This window comes from Chinchilla lanigera, unplaced genomic scaffold (assembly GCF_000276665.1).
Source record: "Chinchilla lanigera isolate Chin_1 unplaced genomic scaffold, ChiLan1.0 scaffold00124, whole genome shotgun sequence".
Lineage (NCBI taxonomy): Eukaryota > Metazoa > Chordata > Mammalia > Rodentia > Chinchillidae > Chinchilla > Chinchilla lanigera.
Genome location: NW_004955525.1, coordinates 3,601,783 through 3,615,107, shown reverse-complemented (window position 1 = coordinate 3,615,107; position 13,325 = coordinate 3,601,783). Strand labels below are relative to the sequence as shown.

Sequence of the window (13,325 nt, the reverse complement as noted above, 5' to 3'; positions counted from 1 at the left end):
TCCATCTAACTTAGCTGTTTATGAAAATCTTATAGTATATCTTCTTATATTCACTTTTTGCTGTCACTTCTACAATGTGTATTGACACCAAAGTATTTCCTTTTTTGCTAAAATTTATAATTAATATCATTTGTATTGGCAGAACATTCACAAAGTAGCACTGTTAACAGTAGTTTTATGTTGTTTTCACACAGTGGGAAAACACAGCACTTGTACAAAGTCAAATAAAAGAAAAGAAAAGAATACTAAAAAATTTCTTACAAGACTGTGTGATACAAAATATAGAGACAGTTCATGCTTTATTTGTCTCTAATTTTTAGCATGCTTAAAGTATTATTTTCATTTTTTAGTTTTTACTAGTACATGTTTTCAGAACATAACGATTACATTCACTATGGGGAGTTGATGTTTGTAAATAACAGTTATTAATTCTGTTTTCCTCCCCTTTATCTTCCTTCCTTCCTACTTGGTTCCCTTCCCTTTTGTAAAAAATTTCCCTGTTTACTACTATTATTTTTTATTTTGTTCTTTTTTAATATTTTGAGCTTCTCAAGTAAAACTATGAATCTCTTACAGCACACTCATAACATATATTATCTTAAATAATTATCGTTTTAATTCCATGGAGTAACTATACGGCTTCAGAAACTTAAAGAAAAATACTATAACATATTTTGAAATCAATTTTCTTTGAAATTTACAATCTTACCTTTGCAGCTTTTTTCCCCTCAGATTTCCGCTGATTAAAGGTAAAACGGAGGCAAGGGAAGCAAAGGAAAACAAAACAAATAGAAACAAAATCAAAAATCAATAAGAAGTTGTTTACTGACTATACATATTTTTAAAGGTGGTCAATATTCCCACTGTAATAGTACACAGTTTTTTCTGCAGTAACTACTTTCACCTGCTTTAATGTTTAGTGATTTAAGTAAAAGTACATAACAACATTGTAAATCTCATGCAACAATATGAAGAGCTATACAAAAACTTTTGACTACCATAATAAAGTTAAGTTGTATACTTAGCCTACAGAGGCATTAAATAAAAGAAGGCACTCTTTGAATTAGACATTTTCTTATGATAGTATTCTTTTCTTATTTTTTAAAAAAATGAATGGATCATTATTTCAAGCATGAACATATTTATTACTTTAAGAAAGATTAGTCAGGTAGGTTAGAAATTCATGAGTTGGGAGTAGACATATTATCTACTATGTAGCATTGGAATAATATCTCCAAAGGTTACGTCCATAATTTAGGGAGTTCCTAGAGACATCTTAATTCAAATCTATTCAAATAGATCATTTTTGAAACTATCATAGCCAAGGCATTTTGTTCATCTTTTTTAACATTCTTCCCATGGTTCTATGGCCCTAAGGAAACTGATTAATTTACATTTTAGGATTCAAGAAATATTTCAGTCATTTGTCTTTATATATTCAATATCTTCTGCAGAGGATGAAAGTACTACATGATGAGCGGACCAAATAGCTACATTTCTAACTAATGATGTTCTCAAAAGTCCTCTTTCCTCAATTTTTGTCTAAGTTTCTTACTCTTTCTAAATTAATGTAAAGGTTCCTAAGAGAACCCTCTGAAATATACAACATGGCATAAAATTGGATAAGGATAGGGCTTATTCTAAAGTAAGGGCAAATGGAAAGAAAAATATTGATAATCTCATAAGAGGATAATTGTCCTGTATTTTTATCCAATGGCTTGTAATCAGGCCAAAAGGTACACTTTTTCTGTCATTTTAAAGTAAATTGCACTGGGTCTGTTGGCACATGTCTGAAATCCCAACACTGCAGAGGCTGAGGCAGGATCATCTCTGGAATTTAAGGTTAGTCTGGGCAACAGAGTGAGTTTAAGTTCATCCTGAACTACATAGCAAGATTCTATCTCAAAAATAAATGAATACATAAATAAACTTCATCTTCCAAAATTAGTATTGAGGTAAATATTCAGATATGAGGTTAATTCTACTATCTAGTAAAATTCAAGTGTAGTTTTTTTCCATCTTCTTTGGATATTTACTTTAAATTTAAGATCTTTGTATTCTCCATTTTCATTGATCAAATTCAACAATTCATGGCTCAAAAATAGAATTTGTTTTTGAAAGCATAATCTTAAAAAAACTGTCTCAAATAATATCTTTCAAGAAAATCTTTGGACATAAACATGTTATACAATCAATATTTACATATCTATTTATTATGAATAATGTGCTTGAATAACAGACTAAAATCTTATCTTTGGAAAGAAAGAATCAAATAAACCAAAAACTCCCCATATTTTAATCATATTTAAAAATATAACATTACTAACATACTGCATTCTATAAAATCATTGTGAGTCCTTTTATGTTCCAATACTAGAAGTTACTTTCAAAAACACAGTAGATTTTAGTTAGATGTTTTATCATATATCACTCAGCAATCCAAAAGCGTTAAGATTGTTAGTGATCTGAGTGAACATATAGAAGTATTAATCATGCCTAACACTGAAAATTATTTAATAAGCTATTGAAAAGTTATAACTTAATGTTTAAAGCCATTAAATACTTTGAGATCATAATGCTAGAATTTGTTTAATACCCCAATTACACATTTTAGTTATCAGCATTCCATGTGTTTCGTTACTTTAGCCCTTATTTCAGAATCTCTATCTACTTATTAAGATAAATAAGGTGCAAAATTTAGATAGGTTGGTCTTTTCATTTATCCATACCATGGAGATACAGTAAAATTTGTAGTTGTGAGTGTGTACTAAAGTCTTCCTACTTGGCAAACATTAATATTAATATATATGTGTACATATAGATAGATAGATAGATACATAGATAAGCATGCAAGTAAGTTGGTAAATTAATACGAGTTGATGATAGAAATACTTTTCATAAAATACCAATTCTGGAAGTGGGAAATTCTTAACAGTAACTTGTATTTTAAGAGAGAATGGTTTTTCCCCTTATTTAAAAAACAACCCCAAATTTCCAGCCTTAAAACCACAAAATTATGTCTAAATTAAATTATATATATACTGAGAAGTGGTAGACAACTTAACCTGTCTGAATGCTTATTGGCTCAGATTTCTATGATATACATTAGTAATAAAATTTTAAATGCTCTCATTAATTACTATGTTTGAATGTATTCTTTTATTACCAATAGATAAATATTTCTCCTATCATGTCTAAATGTCTAGATTGATGAAGTTAATTGAATATAGCTGAAAAAATGAGAGATAGTATAGTGTGTAAAGTAACTAACAAAACTTCTTAATTTCAAGAGTATAATTCAAATAAGGAGCATATAAAAATTTCAATCATTTGTCTTCTAAATCACGCAGTCAGTGACAAGCATTTTGGTACAACTGAGAGAAAGCTGATCAAGTATTTTATATATCTCTCAGTGTCTATGTGTTACTGTAATTGGTGGGAAAAAGATGCCTGTTTTTGTCTGTTTTGGAACTGTATATTTAGAGCACAAGCACAAAAGATGAGGTCAGTAAAATTTGAGATCTATAAGTCAAAAGAATATTGCTATTGTGCAGTCTGACCAAAGTTAACTCCTTTCTTTCATCCTTGGGTTTACAACTTTTCTTTTTCTTTACTTAGATACATAGAGTATAGTATTCATTTTGGTTTTGAATTTGGCATTTCTGTGTATTTCTGCTGCTCACAGAGTGGCTGTACTGAACATAAACATTAGAAATTTATGACCTCTAAGATGAATGATAGAAGAAATAACACTGTGGTTGAAAACCAAGGAACCTACATAATTACATAGTAACCAGAAAGAGGAAAATCTTGCCAGAGATTGGACACTAGAACTTATCTTCAATGACTACCCTTTTCTTACTGATTAGGAATATAGCCTACGAACATGTACAGGAGATAATGGCCTTGAAGAGCACATATTCACTTTTAAAATGGCTATAATCTTACCTAAAAATCACCAGTCATCTTTACAAATTTGTTCATTGGGTCAGGTGAAATGTCACGTTGAGATTTGTACCAATGTTCAAGATTTAACAAAAGTACTTACAAGAATGATGATACTGGCAGTCCTTAATAAGACTGAGGGTGTTAGTGATGGTGTCTTTTTTGTATGTCATGGTCAAAACTGAAAGGTTTTTTTTACTATACTTGAACATCCTTAAAAAGTATTTGTCAAATGTATGAAGGAAACTGGAGAATATATTTTTCTGTGTTTCTATGATGTGTGTATGTGTGTGTGTGTGTGTGTGTGTATTATGCTTTGTGACTAGATGTTCCTGCAAAGCCTCATGCAGTCATGTGGCAGGATTCTAGAGTTTATGATTGATTCATGGTCCAACACTGGGATAATGAGTGTGACTTCTACACCCACTTTAGGGTGGGTAGCCTCTGTACAATATAAGGGAGGGAAAGAGGATTGCTCTTTTTGCTCTTAAGGCTTTTGCTATTTTCTGTGTTCATGAACTGTTGCCCTCTGCCATGTGTTACTCTGGCTTGGAGCCAGCCAAATGTGGATTTAAACTTTTACAAACAGCTAAATAAACCTTTCCTTCCTTAGCTTTTGATATTAGCTATTTTGTCTCAGCAATGAGAGAAATTAACCAAGACAGAATTTAGTACCAGAGATGTGGGGTCATTGCTGTGACTGTACCTGACCATATGGTTCACAAGCCTTTGGGAATGACCTGCAGAAAGAGTTTAGTGTTGGGAGCCACTGAAGCTGGAACTTGGTAATATGTGTGAGGGCAGGAAAGAGCCAGATTACATCAAGCAGTCAAGACATCTCAATCTTGAGAAAGGCATCCTGCCTGGACAATTATAGTCATTAGTCACTAGACAACATTACGTCTTATGATACTAACCTTGCAAGGGTATAAATAAATGGCCCTACTATTGTAGTTCAGTCCTCTCGTCCATCAGGTAAGAGGTAAGTCATGTCACCTGATCCCAGCTATTGTTTCTCATCTTTATTTTGTAAATCCTTTCACTGTTTTCTCCTGTGGGACCACCAAATCCCACAGTTTGGAGATGCCTTCTCAAAGAGTAGAGCTGGAACACCTTAGGCTGTTCTATTTTGAAGATTCTAGTCAGAACTCAGACAACCAGAAGGCTCGTAGAAATTCTGCCAGTAGAGACTGAGCTTGGAGGTTTTCTTATCAGAAGGACTGAACTGGCTGTTGGACTCCAGACAATGTCTTATGGCTTGGCGAAAAGTTTGTCTGCCTTTTGCTTGTGTCCAGAGATTTTGTGAGAGGCTGAGATTAAGGACAGTGGACTCAATAATCTGGCAGAAGAAATTTCAAGGCAGTTTAATGTTGGGGCAGTGGCATGGCTATTGTTGGGGTTTTTTAGTGAGATTTACATTGTAAATCAAGAACAAAAAGCCCAGCTGAGTGATTTAAAATGTGAATTTGTCCAGAAAGGAATTTCGAGTAAAGCAGTGGAGTGCAAACAATAGAGATCAGCAGCTCTCAGTTGCTCAGAAGGAACATGAGAATAGAAAAGATGGCCTGAGGGCATCACAAGAAACAGCAAGTCTCCACCCTTTGCAGTCTTAAAACTGCAAAGGTAAAGGACTTTGCTTTGAGGAGAAAGCCACACAGCGCCATGTTCCAGAATGGCAGCAGCATAGAGAATTTCTTCCTCAGCATTACAATCAGAGTACTCAGAGATCAAGACACTCAACCCCTACAGCTAAGAGAGAAGAAAGCCTGACTACTGCGCCAGCTGGCAGTGGATCATGTAGTGCAGGTTTTTAGGTGCACACAGAATGTAAGAGTTTTGAGGTTAAAAATGCTTCCACACAGATTTCAGAAGAAGGCCTAGGAGGCCAGGCAGTATGCTCCTGAGAGGGCAGTGTGTGAAACTGTGAGGATGAAGTGAAAGATTCAGTGGAGACCCCATAAGTTTGGAGAACCCAAGCACGTGGATTGTCTGAGGAAAACCGCAAGGAAAGAGCAAAGCAGACTTAAGAGAAGCCATAGGAGCTACAATCACCAGAAATGGCGTAGAGGCTGAGCCACCTGGAGCTCAAAATTTGCCAGATTGCCTAGGATTTTGCAGGTAGAACTACAGGACTTTATGTTTGCTCTGCTGGATTTTGGACTTGTTTTAGTCCTAATGCTTTGTATCCCCCTGTTTGTACCTTTCGGAATGGTTATGTTTATCTTGTGCTACTGAATGTTGAAAATGTTTAACTTTTCATTTGTACAGATGCTCACAGCTAAGAGTTTGTCTTAGATCTTGGAGGAGACTGGGGAATTGGACTTTTAGTAATTCTGAAACTGTTAGGACTTTGGCAACTCTTACAGATGGACTAAATTCCTTTTTCATAAAGGGATGTGCATGAGTCATTGGGGAACCAGGGGTGGAATGTTATCATTTGTGTCTAGATGTCCCTCCAGATCCTCATGCAGTCAAAGGACAGGTTTCTGAAGTTTATGATTGATTCATGGTCCAATGAAGGGATTATGTGTGTGAGTGTTAAACCCACCCTAGGGTGAGTAGCCTCCATACAATATAAGGGAGGGAAAGAGCCTTACCTTCTGCTGCTCCTCCATTTTTGCTTTTGCTACATTTGCTGTTTTCTGCAGCCATGAACTGTTGCCCTCTGTGGTGTGCCACTCTGACTTGGAGCCAGCCAAGTATGGACTGAAACCTTCACAAACTATGAGTTAAATAAACCCTTCCTTCCCTAATTTTTGGTGTCAGGTATTTTGTCCCAGCAGCAAAAAATAGTAACTAAGAAAATGTGTGTGTGTGTGTGTGTGTGTGTGTGTGTGTGTCTGTGTGTGCATGTGTATGTGTGTTTGAAACACAAAAAGCTACCAACTTGTATGATCAGGTTCTAATACTACCCAATCTGGAATATCTTCTTCCAACATGCACAAAAAAATTAAAATGTTTACATGCTGTAACTTAGGAAAGATTTCACAACTTGATGCTCATTAATTTTTACTTGGTTTAAATACTTATAACTACTAAGATCCAGTTTATTTTGATAGAATGGTATAGTTGGCATTATATTTTAGAACTCTGTTTAATTACTACATTTGGCTGTAGGTGGTTTAAAGAAACTATATTGGTAAATCTATTAATATTAACAGGAAATAAATTCATTTCTGTGTATTTATTTTATCTTTTCTTTCTAAAATGTAAATTTCCACTTCAAATGAAGAAATTTATCACAATATCTAGATAGTTCTATGCCTTATATGATTTTCCAAAATTTTAGACTCATTAACATTGTATAGATAGTGTCAACATAGAAGTAAAGAGAATGAAATGCTTATAATAAGAAGACACATTTCAGTCTTGGTTCAACATGTTTGATATGGCTTCTACTAGATGTCCCTTCAAAGCCTCATACAGTTGTATGTGGGACTTTTTGGTAGTGGATGGAGCTATGGAGTGTGATGTTGGAAGCAAGGATATGATGCCAGAATTGACTCATGGTCTAATGCTAGGATTAAGGCTGCCTTACCTCAAGTGTGGGTGCTACCCACCCTAAGAGTGGGTAGCCTAGATAGGGTAAAAGGGACAAAAAGAGTGCAATTGATTGTTACTTGCTGCTTGCTACCTTCTGCCTGCCTTCAACTCTTTCTCCTCTGTGATGATCCTCTGCAATATCTTGCTTGGAGCCAGTCAACTATGAACTGAAACCTCTTCACACTGAGGCAAATAAAACTTTCCTTCTTTAACTTTGGGTGTTGAGTATTTTTTCTCAGGTATGAGAAAAGTAACTAAGACAATGTTATTTTTCTTTTCTTTCTTTTTAAATCCAATTTTATTGATACATTTAAGATATACTTAATCTCATTCATCATATGGAATTTGTACCTGTACATAATACAACTTAATTCTTTTTTTCCCTTTCCCCTATCCTCTCTTCAAGACCTCCTCCCCTTCCCATTTACAAAAGCTTTGTTTCCAGCTTTTTCTTCTTTTTTCACTTTTTTTTTTTACATTTGCCTTCTTTCTTTTCCTTCTCTCCCCTCCCTTGTTCCTCTCCCCATTTGAACATTTTCTTCCCATTTCACAATACCTATTATGCATTTTGGTCCTTAATTACATTTTTGGTTTCTCAAAACCAGAGAAACAATGCAGTATTTACACATGTGTGTCAAATTTATTGCCATTAAGAGTATTATCTCAAGGTGTATCCATTTACCAAGAAATATCTTCAGCTTATCCTTTATGGCAGAGTAGTACTCTCTCATATATATATATAAAGTCTTCTTCATCCATTCACCACTTGATGGGCATTTGGGCTGTTTCCAAGATTTGGCTACTAGAAACTGTGCCACTAAAAATGTGGATGTACATATATCACTGTCATATAATGCTTTTATTTTTTGTTCAGGAAGATATGAAGGAGGGGAATAACTGGGTCAATTAAAACCTCTAGTCTTGTTTTTTGAGGAATCTCCATAGTGATATCCACAGTTTTTTGCACCAGTCTACATTCCCACCAAGAATGGAGAAGGGTTCCTTGATCTACACAGCCCTGCCAGAAGTTGTTATTCATTGATTTCTTGATAATAGCCATTATTTCTGAGGTGAGATGGAATCCCATTGTTGTTTTAATTAGCATCTCTCAAATGACCAGTGATGTTGAATAATTTTTTCATATATTTGTTTGTTATTTATAAATCTTTATCTGAGAAGTCTGTGTTAATCTCAAATGTCCATTTTTGTACTGGGTCTTTACACTTGTGCTGTCTGATTTTTGTGACTACTTTGTATGTTCTTGATAGTAATCTTTTGTCCAAGGAAATTCTTGTAAAAATTTTTCCCCCAATGTGGATTGTCTTTTCAATCTGTTGGTGGTTTCTCTTGCTGTTCAGAAAATTTTAATACAAGAATATTCCAGTTGTTGATTCTTTGTGATAGTTCCTGTGTGATTGTGGCTCTGTTCATAAAGTCTTTGACTAGCCCAATGTGCAAAAGAGTTCTACCTCTTTTATCTTTCAGCAGATTTACTGTTTCTGTTTTAATATTTAGATCTTTGATCCATTTTGATTTTAGTTTTGTGCATGCTGAAGGATAAGGGTCCAATTATAATCTTCAGCATGTGCAAAGCTTGTTTTTCCAACACCATTTTTTAAAGAGGCTATCTTTCCTCCAGTGAATGTGTTTGGCACCCTTATCAAAGATAACATTATTAAATATGTCTGGAGTTGTTTCTCCATCTTCTGATCTGTTTCACTGCTCCTCAGAAGACAATGTAATTCAAATAAAGTTTAAAACATATTACATTTCCCTCTATACTAATTGTAGGACATTAAGTACATTTATAGATGATAATGCTGTTAATGATTATATCATTTACAGGATCACTTATACTATATATGCTACGGTTACAGCTATTATCAACTTCATTTATTGTGTAAGAGGCATTCCAGTAAATGGTTTAAAACTATTGCATCATTTAGTTGCTGTAGTGACTATGATTATAGGGAAATTATTCTTCTCATTTTACAGATGAGGAAAATGTGGAACAAAGAAGATAACAAATTTACATGTTGCTGTACTGTGAGGAACAGAGCTGTTTCCTGAATTTTAAAGTACATACTCAAGAATATAAATTCAATTTTAAGAGGTATTTTTTTCATTTGAGATTTTGTAATCCTCAGAGGCTACAAAGTACCTGGCAAAAGTATTCTTGCAATAAATATCTATAGACTGAATTAAAGATATATTCTTCTATTATTTAATCTTGTGGTTCTAGATAATTACAGCCATTGTATAATAACTAATTATAAATCTTAGTTGAAAGCATAAATTCTGGACTTGTATGATGTGGTGTCAACATCAAGCTCTATGACTTATTACCCATTCTACATTAAGGCATCTTTCTTTCTGTTCTTTTTCTAAGTCCCTGTTATGCCTTGTACCTAGATAATATCCCAAAGCCTCATGCACTCATAGGTGGGGTTTTTGAGGTGGCTAGATCTAGAGCATGTGATACTGAGATTAAGAGTGTGTCATATTAAATTACTTAGTTGATTGGAATTAGCACAGTTCTGCATATGGATAATGAAAGCCCACCCTGTGTGTGGATGGCATTAATCAGTAGGCTCATAACCTAGTTGAAATATAAAGGGAGGGAACGAAGACAGGCTTATTGCTGCTGCTTGCTGCTTTGCTATCTCTTGCCTGTTTGCCATGGACTGTTTCTCTGCAACACCCCTCTGCAGGCCACTCTGCTTTGGAGCCAACCAACTATGAAAGCAAAACTCTTCAAATTGTGAGCTTAAATAAACCTTTCTTCCTTTAACTATGGGTGTCTGGTATTTTGTCTCAGCAACAAGAATAGTAACTAAGCCAGTCCCATAACCTATAGGATAGAAAAATGAGTTTTTAACTTCAGAATGTTCGTAAGCAGGGGTAAATAAGTAAAATAAGTCCTTCAAAAGTAGCTACCACTTGCAAGAGTTATATATGTCCCATGTACTATCAGAAGTAATTTATTTTATTCTCTTTATTGAAGTGTAATTTACATACCATCCATTTAATATCTCAAATCAACTTTTTTAGTATATGTACACATAAATGTAACCATTTCAACAATGTTTTATAATAGAATTATTATTTTAAAAAAAATCTTAATATTCTTTTACTACCATACTTAACTCTCCATCATTCAACAACCACTGATTTATTTCTGTATCTAAAATGTTTCCTGTTCTGGACATGAAAAATGAAACTTATATAAAATAGGATAATTTTTTGTTATATTCTTTCATGTAGTATAGTAATTTCAAGTTTTATTTTATTGTAGCATGTTTTAGTAAATTTTCCTATCATATGAGCAAATAGTATTTATTGTATGTATTTAACACGTTGTTTAAACATTCATTTATTGTTTGGCTTTTGGTTTGTCTGTACATTTTGGCTGTTGTAAACAATGATGCTTTAAAAATCTGTAATTTTCTGTATAAACATACTTTTTCATTTCTTATGGATACTTTGTTGCATAATTACTTGCTCAAATAGTTACTCCATGTTTAACTGTGTAACAAACTTTGAGATTATTTTCTCAAAAATTTGTACCCTTTTACATTCTCTCTAGTAGTATAGGAGGATATCAACTTCTTTATGTCTTCACTAACAAGACATTTTATTTTAACTTATTAACTCCATAATTAAAGTCTATTTATATACAAATATTGAAAATGCTATACACTAATATCCAAAAATAGCTTAAGTATATTAATAAAGTTATTTAGCATGGCTATTCTACTGTATGAGATGAATGAATTAGTCATTAATACTAAGATAACCTTCAACAAATTGCCAAAATTAATCTTCCAGAGGGTTGAAAATTAACCTATTTCTTGATATTAATATTCCCATTATATGAAACACATATTTGATTCTATTTTATTTTTTGGCACCAGGAATGGAACTCAGGACATTGTGCTTGCTAGGTAGGCGCTTATGCCACTGAGCTATATCCCTGGCCCTGAAATACATATTTTAAACACTAAAGTTGTTGAAAGAAATACATTTTAATTGCTGCAAAATCATTGTTTATTAAAGTTCTAACTGTTATAGATCACATTTAAAGTACAAATAAAGGGATAGAAGAAAAGATAGGAGACATGAAGCAGTGACATTACTATTACTTGAGAAAAGCTAAAGGAATCAAGAAAAATAAATTAAGTGTAGGTGAAATGATTTTTCAAGGATCTTCCACCTTTAAATTGGAATAAGAAAAATCATAAGAAGTCCAAGAATAGAGTAAAATTAAAGATATGTTATTATAATCCCACCTTTTGCCAGGAGTCACAGCTCAGTTACAGGACAAGTACACATTTTTTCCTCAAATAATCATTTTGATTTATTTGAAGCCTCACTCTTGTCCTGAAATCTTCATAAACTATGACACTAATAAAAGCAATGCAACAGAAACATTTGCTTTTGGAAAATACTGCATATCAGTGAAAATAGTTTCATTTTTAATTTTTTAAATTTTGTGTACAGATATCTCTATTTGCTGCCAAAGATGCATGCAGTTGTCTGCGATATCATTTTCTTTTTTTTTTTAATTTTTTTTATTTTGTTTTTCTTTTTGTTTTTTTTTCTGGTACCGGGAACTGAACTGACGACCTTGTGCTTGCCAGGCAGGTGCTGTGCCCCTGAGGTAAATCCCCAGCTCCTGCGATGTCATTTTAAATTATGAATTTCATTCTTGTGAAATTTTAAAAAACTGACTTCAGTTGTTGCATTGTGTCTATTCAAGCTTGTAGATGTTTGCAAAATGAACATTAAAGCAATAAAAAAGATAATGAGGTTAAAAAGAATACAAATGATAGTTCTTATTTGCAAGGAGAAATGCAATTTTTAAAATATACAATAATGGCTGGATTTCCTTTTTTTTTTTCGAGACAAGGTGTTTCTGTGTAGTCCAGTCTAACTTTAAACTCACTATGTAGCCTAGCTTGGACTTACAATAATCCTTCTGCTTCAGCCTCTGGAGTGGCAGGATTACAGGAGTGTGCCACCATGCCTAGCTGAATTTCTTAACCCTATAAATTATTAGTTTTCATATTAGATGAAAGTATGACAAAGTGCATGTATAATAATAAAAATTAAAAACAATGTTAAATTTCATGACAGACAAAAAGTTATTTAAAATAGTGTGATCTGTTCAGTATCATGGGTCTCAAGTGAAAAGTAAATGTTAATGGTTCACTCTACATAAATACTTGTTAGCTCAGTATGATTACCTGGTATTGACTTTAACATATATTATCATTACATTTCTCTTCTCTCTAAAATTTGCTTCAATGTAATATCCTCTACGTTATAAAAGGTATAGAAATTGTTATAATTGTCAGATATCAGATGCCATTATTCTGGTGCTATCTTTGCTCATTTCATAGGTGGAGAAAACATCACCTTCTGGAACTGTCATATAGATTTTCTGAGTTTTTAGTTGGCTTTGATATATTTTCCCTATTTTAACCTTACTATCAATTCTAGGATGAACTTCTGTGGAATTTTACTTTTATGTCAAATCAAATAAGGTAACTGATACTCAAGATAAAGTTGTTGACTTCTTCCAGTTGAACTTGTTTTAGGTTTCTGATATTTCAAGTCTGTCATAACACTAACTAAAGTGAAGTAAAATAACTAAAATGGGTGGAATAGTGTATACCAAAAATTAATGTCTACTTCTTCCTCAAACTGTGGCCTTATTTGGAAACAAAAATTTGCTTATAGTATAAATAGTTAATAATCTATATTTGAAATGATCTTAGGTTCAAAGGAGTTCTTTTTTTTTTTTTTTTTTTTTTTTTTTTTTTTTTTTTTTTTTT

The 13,325-nt window shown here is 33.2% G+C and overlaps 1 protein-coding gene across 1 annotated transcript in view; it reads right to left on the bottom strand.

Annotated features, from left to right (window-relative positions):
* Pcdh11x (protocadherin 11 X-linked) overlaps positions 1-13,325 on the bottom strand; it is a 937,510-nt gene that overhangs the window by 304,622 nt on the left and 619,563 nt on the right. The window contains exon 5 of the mRNA XM_013507344.1: positions 710-739. Within this exon, the coding sequence (XP_013362798.1) occupies positions 710-739 (30 nt within the window). The remainder of the gene's footprint in view (positions 1-709; positions 740-13,325) is intronic.